Source organism: Dipodomys merriami, unplaced genomic scaffold (genome assembly GCF_024711535.1).
Source record: "Dipodomys merriami isolate MVZ:Mamm:240054 unplaced genomic scaffold, mDipMer1.0.p SCAF_401, whole genome shotgun sequence".
NCBI lineage: Eukaryota > Metazoa > Chordata > Mammalia > Rodentia > Heteromyidae > Dipodomys > Dipodomys merriami.
In genome coordinates, this window is record NW_027205616.1 from 100,729 (window position 1) to 113,616 (window position 12,888).

At 62.0% G+C, this 12,888-nt stretch overlaps 1 protein-coding gene across 1 annotated transcript in view; it reads left to right on the forward strand.

The window, feature by feature from the left end:
- The first annotated feature begins 291 nt into the window (after positions 1 to 291).
- LOC138806627 (podocalyxin-like protein 2) overlaps positions 292 to 12,888 on the forward strand; it is a 28,976-nt gene continuing 16,379 nt past the window's right edge. Inside the window, exons 1-4 of the mRNA XM_069992067.1 lie at positions 292 to 295; positions 924 to 1,244; positions 2,287 to 2,466; positions 9,804 to 10,055. Coding sequence (XP_069848168.1) covers positions 292 to 295; positions 924 to 1,244; positions 2,287 to 2,466; positions 9,804 to 10,055 — 757 coding nt within the window. The remainder of the gene's footprint in view (positions 296 to 923; positions 1,245 to 2,286; positions 2,467 to 9,803; positions 10,056 to 12,888) is intronic.

The window sequence follows — 12,888 nt, forward strand, 5'->3', positions numbered from 1 at the left end:
GGGAGGAGTGGAGGAGAGGAGCAGAGGCTGTGGTTCAAGAACAACAGAAGCCATTCATCTGTCACCCCAGCCATGAAGGAAGTGCAACTTGTAGTCCAGATTGGGCTTGCAAAACTGACAGGGCTAGGTGCTTACCCTTGGTTGAGCAAGGGCAGGGCCCTGAGTTGACTCCAGTACCCCTACCATAGAAAGTCAACTCATCCTGATTTGCACAGGACTTACCAGGATCCCACATACCTACTGCTCATGGTACCATATAGGAAGGGCTGTGCAGCTGAAGTGCAGCGCGGGATGGGTACCACAGTACTATGAGGACGCAAACCCCAGTATTCTAACCATGCTACTCCTCTCATAAAGCTGGTCACTTCCTTGTGTTTGGCTGCTCCTGTATATAGTAAGGACTGGGGCTGGGAAGGTGGCTCAGTGGTAGAGCACTTGCCTTGCATGCATGAGGCCCTGGGTTCGATTCCTCAGCACCACATAAGCAAAAAAGAAAAAAGCTGGAAGTGGCGCTGTGGCTCCAGTGGTAGAGCGTTATCCTTGAGCTGAAGAGCTGAGGGACAGCGCCCAGGCCCAGAGTTCAGGCCCCATCACCGGACCCCCTCCCCCAAAAACAAAAATACAGCAAGGACTTTCTGCTCTACAGAACAGCCAACGTGTCATGTGTCCCCAACTGTGTCTCCAGACTGCTCCTCCCTCCTGATGGTGACAGTCCCCTGAACAGTCCCAGTCATGGGATCTGAGCCCCTCCTTTAGCCTGGTCCCTTTATGGCCTGTATCATCCTACCCCAAACCCAATTTCTCTTCACTGTTTGGCCTGGCAGTGTCCTGTAAGAAAGACTCAACCTACAGTGACACAGAGGGCTTGTATTACACCAGTCACCATTGCCTACCGTGACACACGGAGGGCCTGTCTACAACAGACATCACCTGCAGTGACACGGAGGGCCTGTGTACACCAGTCACCATCACCTGCAGTGACGACACGGAGGGCCTGTGTACACCAGTCACCATCACCTGCAGTGACACGGAGGGCCTGTGTACACCAGTCACCATCACCTGCAGTGACACGGAGGGCCTGTCCACACCAGTGACCATCACCTGCAGTGACACGGAGGGCCTGTGTACAACAGACATCACCTGCAGTGACACGGAGAACTTGGTTCGCACCAGTCCTCCTCGGCTTTCTCCAGGAAGTACTCGGGAGCCCCCTGGGCGTGGCCGGGGCCGCAGCGGGATTGGATGTGAGGTGGGGCGGGGGCAGGGTGGGGTTGGCCTCAGGGCTGGGGTTGGCCGTGGGGCGGGGCTGGGGCTGGCTGTGGGCGGGGCCGGGGTTGGCTGTGGGGCGGGGCTGGGGCAGGGCCGGGGTTGGCTGTGGGGCGGGGCTGGGGCGGGGCCGGGGTTGGCTGTGGGGCGGGGCTGGGGCGGGGCCGGGGTTGGCTGTGGGGCGGGGCTGGGGCGGGGCCGGGGTTGGCTGTGGGGCGGGGCCGGGGTTGGCTGTGGGGCGGGGCTGGGGCGGGGCCGGGGTTGGCTGTGGGGCGGGGCCGGAGCGGGGTTGGCCGCGGGGCGGGGCGGGGCTGGGGCTGGCTGTGGGCGGGGCCGGGGTTGGCTGTGGGGCGGGGCTGGGGCGGGGCCGGGGTTGGCTGTGGGGCGGGGCTGGGGCGGGGCCGGGGTTGGCCGTGGGGCGGGGCTGGGGCTGGCTGTGGGCGGGGCTGGGGCGGGGCCGGGGTTGGCTGTGGGGCGGGGCCGGAGTGGGGTTGGCCGCGGGGCGGGGCGGGGCGGGGCCGGGGTTGGCTGGGGGGCGGGGCCGGAGCGGGGTTGGCCGCGGGGCGGGGCGGGGCGGGGCGGGGCGGGGCGGGGCTGGGAAGAGGCAGGGGCGTTGGCCGCGGGCCGGAGTTTGGGACCCCGGCGGCCGCGGGCAGTGGCCGGGGTGTCGCAGGCCCTCAGCGGCCCGAGTTACAGCTGCGGGGCGGGGCGGGGCGGGGCGGGGCGGGGCGGGCGGGGCCCCTCCAGCGGCGCGGGCGCCTGTGAACGCCCGCCGTGACCGACGGCCCGCGGGCGGCGAAGTCCGCCCCGGGCTCAGGGGCCGGCACGGCCCGGAGGCGGCCCGCCAGCCGGGACACCCTCCGCGTGCTCCCGCCCTCCCTGTCTCCAGGCCCCGCTCCTCCGCCGACGCCGGGAGGGGCGCGGGGCGGGCGGCGCGGTGGGCAGGTGCGGGGCTCCGCCGGGGTCCGGCCCCGCCCCCCGCGGCCCGCGTGGCGCGGATTGGCCGTCCCGGCGCCTGAGTGACGGGCGCGCGGGCCAACGGGGCGCGCGCGCGCCGCCGCGTTCGCCTGCGCGCCCCCGCCGCGGGCCCGGGCGCCGCGCCGCTGCGGCTGCGGGCGGGACGCTGCACCATGGCCCGGCCGCCGCGGGCCGCCCGGCCGCCGCCGCCGCCGCTGCTGCTGCTGCTGCTGCTGGCCGCGGGTGAGTGCGGCCGGCCGGCGGGCCGCGCCGAGGGCCGGGCGGCGGCGGGCGCCCGCGCTGGACAGCTCCCGCCGCAACAAAGGCCGCGCGGCGGCGCGCGTGGCCGGCGGGCTGCTGCCGGGGCGGGGCGCGGGGCGGGCCGGGGGAGCGCGGGACGCGGGCGCGGCCGGACCGGTCTGCCGTGGCCCCCGCCCCGCGCCCGCGGCAGGTGCGCGGTGGTTCGCGGTCTGCGGGAGGGGCCCGCGCCGGGCGGGGGCGGCGGCTCCACCGAGGCCGCGGGGCCCGCGGGGCGGCCGGGCCGGGGTCGCGGAGGCCGCGGGAGGCCGCCCCGCGCCCGCAACTTTGTCAGAAAGGACAAAGGCCTGTGACAGCCGCGCCGCCGCCAGGGCTGCGGGAGCCGCGGGCGCGGCGGGCCCCCGCGTGCGGTGAGAGGGCCCGGCCTGCGCGGCCGGCGGTCTGCGGCTGCGGCGCGGGTCAGGCGAGGACGAGGCCGCCCCGCCCCGCCCCGCGCCCGCCGCATGCGGGGGAGGGGGCCGCGGACGCCCTCCTTGTCATCATCCCCCCCCTTCCGTCGTCTTCCGGACACATGGGGTCGTGCGTGAGGGGAGGGTGCGGGGTCGCTGCGGGCATTGGCAGCACCGCGCGGGAAGGTGCTCACCAGGACCAGCTGGGCGCAGGCGAGAGGGATGTGGAGGACCCCACAGGACCCCAGAGGTGGACCCCAGAGGACCCCCCCCCGGATCCCAGAGGGAAGACCCCACAGGCTCCCAGAGGAAGACCCCACAGGACCCCAGAGGGAAGACCCCACAGGATCCCAGAGGACCCCACAGGACCCCAGAGGACCCCCCAGATCCCAGAGGGAAGACCCCACAGGCTTCCAGAGGAAGACCCCACAGGACCTCAGAGGGAAGACCCCACAGGATCCCAGAGGGAAGACCCCACAGGATCCCAGAGGGAAGACCCCACAGGCTCCCAGAGGGAAGACCCCACAAGCTCCCAGGGGGAAGACCCCCCAGGATCCCAGAGGGAAGACCCCCCCAGGATCCCAGAGGGAAGACCCCCCCCAGGATCCCAGAGGGAAGACCCCACAGGCTTCCAGAGGAAGACCCCACAGGACCCCAGAGGGAAGACCCCACAGGATCCCAGAGGGAAGACCCCACAGGCTCCCAGAGGGAAGACCCCACAGGCTCCCAGAGGGAAGACCCCACAGGATCCCAGAGGGAAGACCCCACAGGACCCCAGAGGGAAGACCCCACAGGACCCCAGAGGGAAGACCCCACAGGACCCCAGAGGACCCCCCAGATCCCAGAGGGAAGACCCCACAGGACCCCAGAGGAGGACCCCACAGGCTCCCAGAGGAAGACCCCACAGGACCCCAGAGGGAAGACCCCACAGGCTCCCAGAGGGAAGACCCCACAGGCTCCCAGAGGGAAGACCCCACAGGCTCCCAGAGGGAAGACTGGGAAGACCCCACAGGACCCCAGAGGAGGACCCCACAGGATCCCAGAGGGAGGGCCCTACAGGATCCCAGAGAAGGATCCCACAGGATCCCAGAGGGAGGGCCCTACAGGATCCCAGAGATCCTCCCTCTTGTGAATCCTGTGAGATCCTCCTCTGTGAGACTCTCACAGAGAGGATTCACAAGATCTCAGAGGGAGGATCCCACAGGATCCCAGAGGGACGTCTCACAGAGAGAATCCCACAGGAGAGAATTGTGAGGCCATGCCGACGTGGCAGGGAGATGTGTCCTGGCTACAGTCACGAGGTCCCGGTGGCAGAAGCCCAGGGAGAATGGTCAGGAGGAGACATGGCCCTTGTTTGTCCTGTGCTTGCCCTGCACAGACTTCATTGGTGAGGACAGGTTTTCCCAGGAGACATGGATAAAGGATCTATGTAGCAGGCACAGGAGGACATGTCCACGGTGGACATGGGCCTGCCTGTGTCCTTGAGCACCCAGCCCTCTTTGGGAGATCTGCTGTTTCCTTGTGAGATGGTCATACCAGAACTTTCCTGTAACGTCAGTGAAAAGCTGGTCCTGAGGCAGATTGCAGCCAGAAACCCTCCCTTCTCTTCCCCCTGCTCCTCCTGCTCCTCCTGCTGGCCCCGTCACCCCTCTGCCAGGAGGGCACTGGCTGGGCCTGGGTCTCACAGTGGAAGCCCTGGGACAACCTGTCAGCAGAGCTGCTCTGACTCGTACGGCACAAACGCGAGTGTGTGTGTGGGTGTGTGAGCGCGCGTGCAGAGACGACAGGGTTGTGTGGCGCACGGGTGAGTTGTGTTGTGGCTGACGCTCACGGGTGGAGGCTGCCTGGCGCCTCTACACCTCCTTCCCTTGCTAGGGTCTTCAGGGATTAGGAAGATGAAGGCTTAAAAGCTGCTGGCTCAGAGTTGGGCGCCAGTGGCTCACGCCTGTCATCCTAGCTACTCAGGAGGCTGAGATCTGAGGATGGTGGTTCAAAGCCAGCCAGGACAGGAAAGTCCATGAGACTCTTACCTGCAGTTAATCACCAGAAAACTGGAAGTGGCGTTGTTGCTCAAAGTGGTAGAGTACTAGCCTTGAGTGAAAAAGTTCAGGACAGCACTCAAGCCATGAGTTCAAGCCCCACGACCAACCCAAAAGAGTTGCTGGTTTGGGGAGCGCTGGGTGTGCTGCTGACCGTGGTAATGACCATGCTAATGCCTTGGGCAGTCTGCAGGGACTGAGGGGACAGAGGAGGGAAAACAGGCACATTACAGGAGTCTGGCTTCCTTTCTCAGCCCCCTCCCCCGCCGGTGTCAGCTGGCTTGTGGGCCTCTTTTCCAAGTTCTCTGGGATCAGAGTTTCCTTGAGGATGACCCCTCACCTCTGCCTGTGCCTTCTTTTCCTCCCCCCTCCCTTGGGGGTGGTGAAGCAACAGGAAATTATATAGAGAAAGAAAATAAATCACGGGAGAGATGAAAATCTGAAATTTAAAGCCAGGTGGAGTCTCAGATGAGGCAGATTAATTATTAAGCACAAAAATAATGACATGCAGAATGCTTGGGGCTCAGCTACAATTTCGGTGTCATGCTTTACAAGGCGCGTGTGAGAAGTACCTAAATAATTACCATTGCCAAGGTCTCGGAAACATCTGCTCTATATAAAGACAAAACCCATCCTCACAGGAAGAATAACTTCAAAGAAAGAAAACTGTTCACTGGAGAGTGAACGGAAGGCCGGGAAAACGCTAGGTTCCTTTTTCTCAGCAGGATTTCAAGGTCTTTGTTAACAGGAGAGGAAGACAAAGAGGGAGAAAGAGAGGTTTTGGGGAGTCTGTGAGTTGCAATTTGACCATCAGGGAGAGTCTGGAAGGATGGAGGCTCCCACTGGGTACGGGGATGTTGGGGTGCTGCAGACCTCAGCTCCCTGCCCAGACCCCACTGAGTAAAAAGCATCTGTCCTCCAGACAGGGCCTGCACAGCCTCTGCTGGTCACACCTGAGTCCCAGGAGCAGCTCTGGGGAGCCGGACCATGGCCTAGCTGGCCGTGTGCGTTTCATCCTCCTGTGTGCTTATGAGGTGGAACTCGGGGTTCACTCTTTCCTAACCAGGCTGAGGGAACATCTTCCCCAGCACCACCTCACGGTGGTCTCGGTGCGAGGCTGTGCAGGCCCCCTGCCAACCTGTGCGCTACGCACTGCATAACCATCTTGTCGCCTGCGGGAGTGAGCATTTCCAGGTTCGTCCTTGTGCTTTGGCTCCTTGCCATCTGCCCTCCCTGGACCTGGGGTGCCGCCCGTGCAGCTGGACAACTGCAGCCACAACGCCACTTCTCATATTCTGTAATTAATTGGAGATAGCTTCATGGAATTTCCTGCTTTGAACTGTGATCCTCAAATCTCAGCCTCCTGAGTAGCTAGGATTACAGGGTGAGCTCCCAGATCTCAGCTTGCCTCCTTCCTTCCTTCCGTTACGGGGCTTGAACTCTGGGCCTAGGTGCTGTCCCTGAGCTCTTCAGCTCAAGGGCTAGCACTCTACCACTTGAACCACAGCACCACTTCCCAGATCTCAGCTTCCGAGTAGCTAGGATTACAGGCATGAGCCACCAGCGCCTGGCCATGGATCCACTTTTTTTTTTTTTAATAGGGAATACTAAATAAAGACAGCGAATGGAAGAAATACTTCCAGACAGAAATAGGAATGAAAGGGGACTTGGTGGTGAATACGTTGGGATCCCCTGGCAGGGGGATGGATTCCTCCATTCAGAGTCTGGTGTGGACTGGCTGTGGAGCCCTGGAAAGGATGTTAGAAGGAAGGGGCGTCTTCTGGCCTTCAGCATGTGTTTCCTTCTCCAGGCCTGAAGTCCCATGAAATATCTAAATATTATTTTCTCATGTGTGTGTGTGTATGTGTGCGTGCGCGTGCGCATGCATGCGTGTATGCGCAGTCATAGTGGTGGTGGTGCTACCTGTGTTTGAACTCAGAGCTGTGACGTTTCCAGGCAGGTGCACTCCCGGAGCTGTGAATCCAGCCTGCATGTCATCTTTTATGTGTCATTTGGAGAAGGTGTCCAGCCCACTGTGATCACGGATCGATTACATGTGGTTTTGACCAAGCGTGGTCTATATAAATAACCTAGGGTACTTGAAGCCTTTGTTAATTCCTGTACACTCACTATTCAGCTCACTGGATGTGGAGAAGCCCAGGTCGGCCTTGTGGTAAATACGTGTGATCTCTGCCTCCCCAAAGAGCAAGGTGAAAGGGACTGTGCTTAATCTAAGTGAAGAGGGAGATTTGTAGAAAGCTGGTATGTCTCAGCAGAAGCTGAAGCAGAAACAAGGTCCTGGAAGAGTGCTTGTGGTGAAGCTTCCTGAGTGGTCGAGCCATTGTTTTTTGTGTCCTCGATACCACGGCTCTCCAGGCTCTGCCCCAGGGTGGCTCTGTGACAGGCCGGTGACCCTTGATCTTGGAGAAGGGCGCTGGCACCCGGGCGGGGGCAGGCAGGAGAACAGGAGGCAGGCCGGAGAAACAGGCCCTGAAGTAGAAGGAATAGTAAGTGCAAAGACCCGAACGGCAAAGGAGGGCCTCAAGTCCTGGAAATTGCTAGAAGCTCCAAGTTTGAGGCATGGGTGAGGGTGTGGAGGGGATTTGCTGGTAAAGAGCTTTGAGGCCTTAAAGGATCTGGCTCAGTTGCTGGGTGATGAGTGCCTAGGACCAGCTCTACCTTGTAGGTTTCCTGAGCTACAGACTGTCCAGCAATGCGCTCGTCACACCCGGCAAAGGGCAGAGCAGATGTGCCAGCCAGCGCCTGGGGGCCGGACACACCTGTGGCGCCTGTGAGGAGGAAGGAGCCGGGGCTGGCGGCCGTCCCGAGCCAGCTCCTTGCTCCCAAAGCCCATCTCCTCAGCCCTGGCCCTGCGAGGGGTGAAGGAGGCTGCTCTGCTTGACTGGAAAGTGGGTTGCTGGGGAGGCTGCCCCGTGGGACGTGTCCCCTCCCTGGCGATGGGAACCCACGTCCGGAGGCCCAGCGGGATTTGCGCTGTCCTGGTGTGGCTGCTCCTCTTGGGTCTCCCCAGGGGCCGCAGAGTGGCCGCCACCACGCCTCAAGGCTTTGCTTTCATCCTGCTCTCCGCTGCCTGCAAACCCGCAGGAGACTTGTCTTATTTATTTATTCTTTATTGGCGGTGCTGGAATTTGAACTCGGGGCCTATGGCTTGCCAGGCAGGTGCTCTACATTGCAACTGTGACACGGAAGTTCAGTCCCGATGATACAGAGAAGCTGTGTTTTCAGAGGCTGACTTGGGAGTCTTTATTAGAAAGCCGGCCACTGCAGGTGGAATCCTGTCCCAGACCCCTGCAGCCCAGAAAGTAGCTTGCACAAGGCTTTGAAAGACAAAATCCACCTGTGTGGGATGGGGCCCTAAGCCCAACAAAAGTAGACGTCTCGGGGGCAGGCCCTCTGGAGCAAAGCGTGCCGGTCGTGGGGCTGCCGGCGGGCCGGCGTGGGGCTGCCCTGAGCCTGGCCTTGGGTGGTGCACGCGTGCAGAGGCCTCCTGCCCGTGCGTGCTCCCTGTTTTCTGAGATGCTATGCTGTGGTTTCGCAGGGACGTTGCGTCTTGCCCCTGCCAGCATCAGGCCTCCTACCTCGTGGCCGTGGGGACGGCACTCAGATGCTCAGGACGCGGTGCCCTGAGGGCTCGCTTGCACCCGACACCACTGAGGTGCTCCGGCACCGCGGGCGCCCTCTCCCTACGGCAGGGCGCACCTTCTGCCTTTCAGGTGGAGACCCAGGCCCAGGCGCCCGAGGGTCTGTTCAGAAGATGGGTAGCAAGTCCGAAGTGACAGACAGGACCTTGTCTGTTCTCCACCAGGGAGGGTGGAAAGAAAGGATATGGTGCCACCTTTCATTTGTTTGCCAAGTGTGGGTTTTTGAATTCTTTTTGTTCATTTGTGGCTTTGCTTTGATACATTCAGAGAGAGGATCCAAAGTTTTAAACGAATATGTCAAAGGACCTATGGCCTTGTGTGGGGTTTTGTTGTTTTTGTCAGTCGTGGGGCCTGAACTCTGGGCCTGGGCGCTGTCCCTCAGCTCTTCAGCGCAAGGCGAGCGCTCTACCACTTCCCACAGCCCTCTTCCAGTTATGGTTTATTGGAGATAAGAGTCTCCTGGAGTTTCCTGCCCGGGCTGGCTTTGAACCGTGATCCTCAGATCTCAGCCTCCCAAGTAGCGAGGATGACAGGCGTGAGCCACCGGCGCCCAGCTCTTGTGTGGGTTTTTTTTTTTGTGTGTTTTGTTTTTTTGTCGGTCATGGGGCTTGAACTCCGGGCCTGGGCGCTGTCCCTCAGCTCTTCAGCTCAAGGCGAGCGCTCTACCACTTGAGCTACAGCGCCACTTCCGGTTTTCTGGTGGTTTATTGGAGATAGGAGTCTCACGGTCTCTCCTGCCCGGGCTGGCTTTGAACCGCGATCCTCAGATCTCAGCCTCCTGAGTAGCTAGGATTACAGGCGTGAGCCACCAGCGCCCGGCTTCTTGTGTGGGTTTTTAAAGACAGTATTCTGGGTTCTGTGCTGCTGAAGAACAAACCAGGTCTTTGGAGCGCTCTGGGCGGGCTTCGGCCTGGGAGTGAAGCTGGCGCTGGTCCTGGTCCAGCGGCAGCCAGGCTGGGCTCGGAGTGCGCGCCGGGGGAGCGGAGCCCCCAGGTGCCAGTCCCCGAGCTGTCTCCTCCCCTCTGCCCTTGCCACGCGCAGGCCTGGCAGCTTGGCCCTGTGCGGTGCAGGCGGCGCCCGGGCTCTCCCGGCGGAGCCCCAGTCTGGCTTCTCTGCGCCCGGGGCCGTGGTCCTTGCCCGCATCTCTCAGTGTCCCCTCTTCCTCTGTGCAGGAGTGTCCCTGGGCGCCTGTGCCCCGGGCACCGACGAGCCCAGCCCTGAGGGCCTCACCTCCACCTCGCTCCTGGACCTGCTGCTGCCCACCGGCCTCGGACCGCTGGAGCCAGAGGAGCCCAGCGAGGCTCCCGGCTCCGGCCTTCCCAGCGAGGACAGCGAGGAGTCCCGCATCCTGCAGCCCCCACAGTACTTCTGGGAGGAGGAGGAGACGCTGAACGGCTCCGCCTTGGACCTGGGTCCCACTGCAGGTAGCACGCACGGGGCGCGGGCCGGGGCGGGCGGCTTCCCTCCCAGCCCCTGTGCTCCCTGGACCTTACCACGCAGCTGCTCACCTGTACATCAGGCCGAGTCTGGGACCGAGTGTTGGGTGAGCTGCCGCAGCCCTGGGCCGGCCGCATGGCGGGCCAGTGTCTCCTGAGTACCAACCGCTGTTGGGTGAGCTGCCGCAGCCCTGGGCTGGCCGCATGGCGGGCGGCGTGCGTCCTGGCTAGCGCGCTTTCCCAGGGCCAGGAAAGGCGGCGGCGGCGGCGGCGGCGGCGGCGGCAAGGTCCCCTGGGGGCTGTTTCATGTGCAGAAGATGTTCTGCTTATTGGGCTTTTCCTGATTACAGAAGGAACGTGTGAACATTGTAGAACATCTAAACAACAGAAAAATAACACAAGAAGGGAATAGAAGCAACTTTTGCCTAAGAGTAAAAGGTTAATAGCGCCAGGCGCCCGTGGCTCACGCCACAATCCTAGCTGCTCAGGGGGCTGAGATCTGAGGATCGAGACTTGAAGCCAGCCTGGCAGGAGAATCCCTGAGACTCTGTCTCCAGTTAACCACCAGAAAGCCAGAAGCGGAGCTGTGTAGGATAGTGTGTAGGCTTGAGTTCAAGCCTCTGCCCCACCCCGCCCCCCCCACGTGTGCGTGCACACACCCCCCAAATAATAAAATAAAGGGTCATTGCTTGTCACAGTTTTGGGGCAGTGCTGTTCGTCACTGTCACCGCAAGGCCGGGACCGTGAGGGCGCCTGTTAATCTGTGGGCTCCCGTACCGTGCGGTGTCCTTGGGGCCCCGTCTCCCAGCTGAGCTTATGCCGGGCCTGGCCTGGCCTGCCGCTCACAGCTGATGCCTGCCCTGCGGCTGGCCTACAGGCGTGCACCACGGTGCCCACTTGTGTGTCTTTGGCTGAGATGGGTCTTGTGACCCTGGCACCTCCATCCTCTTAAACTCAGCCTGCAGAGTAGCCGGGACCTCGCATGAACCGCCACCCCGGACATTGCTTTGTTTTGCATTTCCTTTTTGAGCTGTGCGCTTCTTGATTTGACTTGACTTTGTACATAACTGATCTGGCCGTCCCTGGCTTAGTGTGTGGTGTGAGAGGGCAGGCTCTTCCGGTAGGCGGGGGGGGGGGGGGGGAGCTGTGTGCCTGGGGCCTCCTGGGCCAGTGGACATCCAGAGGTGGCGGCGCTGGCTCTCGAGCCGACGGCAGCTCAGGGCTGTCTGCGGCCGCCTGCCGCGCTGTCTGAGGCTCTTCTCGCCAGGCTGGAGCCCCGAGTGTCTGTCCTCACCTGAGAGCCTGCGTTCCGGCCGTGAGCAGGACGCTCAGGAGGCCCCGGGGCCCTGTCCAGGCGCCTGGCAGGCGATGCAGCCACCAGGCTGGGGCTGAGAGGAGGAAGGAGCCCATTTCACAGGCCCCCTTCTGGAGAGACGGCTCTGCCACTGGACGGCCGGGAGTCGGACCATGTGTGCCTCCTGCAGCGCCTGCGCTGTGGTCATCTTGGCAGAGCCGGGAGGGAGGCTGGCAGGGGCTGGCCGTGCCCAGGCACGTCCCCTCCACACGCCTACCGACCTGGCCAGACCCGTCAGGTGCAGTGCACAGAAGCTGGTTCAGCTCCAGCTGTGGAGGCCAGGGCCTCCAGCCTGGGCCTCTGCAGGGAAGGGCAGATGGGCCAGCATGCACGCGCACCGGAGGAGAGCAAAGCCTGGGACCCGACGGGCCTTCCTCCCTTCCGCTGCCTGCCTGCCTTCTCTTCTGCTCCCTTTTGCCTCCCTCCCGTCCCTCTTCCCTCCTCCATCCTCCCGTCTTCCTGCCTGGGAACTCATGCTGTCTGCCTCCACCTCCTGAGGACTTAGCGGACAGACTTGGGCAGTTCTAGGTTTTCGTTGCTGCTGCTTTGAGACGGGGTTTTACTATGCTGTACTGCCCAGGCTGGCTTTGAACTCCTGGGCTCAAGTCAGCCCACCAGCACAGGATGCAGTATCACTGTGCCGGGGTCCGGGGCTGGCTTTGTGTTGGGCTGGGCCTGCTGTGGGATGGCCGCCCAGAGTTGGCCGAGGCGCGTGCCCCCCGCAGCGGTGGGCTGGCGCCCACAGAGTCAGCTGATAGCAGCATGGAGAACCCTGCGCTTGCATTTGTTAGGCTAGCAGTAATACCAGACTATGAACATTTTAAACACAAAAGAACTAATTTTAGCTGGGCGCCGGTGGCTCAGGCCTGTCATCCTAGCTACTCAGGAGGCTGAGATCTGAGGATCACGGTTCAAAGCCAGCCCGGGCAGGGAACTGTGAGACTCTTACCTCCAGTAAACCACTCAGAAAACTGGAAGTGGCGCTGTGGCTCAAGTGGTAGAGCGCTCGCCTTGAGCTGAAGAGCTGAGGGACAGCGCCCAGGCCCAGAGTTCAAGCCCCACGACCGACAAAAAACAACAAAAACTCTCAGGGACACTGGTGCTCACAGTGCCACGCCGTCTTCCTGGGTCCCTTGTGCGTCATCTTCTAGTGACAAATCACTTTTTTTCCTTTTTCTCGATCGTGGGGCTGGAACTTATTTCCTGGGCACTGTCCCTGAGCTCTTTTGCTCAAGACTAGTGCTCTACCACTTTGAGACACAGACCACTTCTGGCTTTTTGAGTAGTTAATTGAAGATCAGACTCTCACAGGGACTTTCCTGCCCTGGCTGGCTTTGAACCGTGATCCTCAGATCTCAGCCTTCTGAGTAACTAGGATGACAGGCATGAGCCACGGGGGCCTGGCTCACTATTTTTATTAATATGAACAGTGCTGGACGCGGGGCCCGCGTGTGAAGCAAGTGCTCT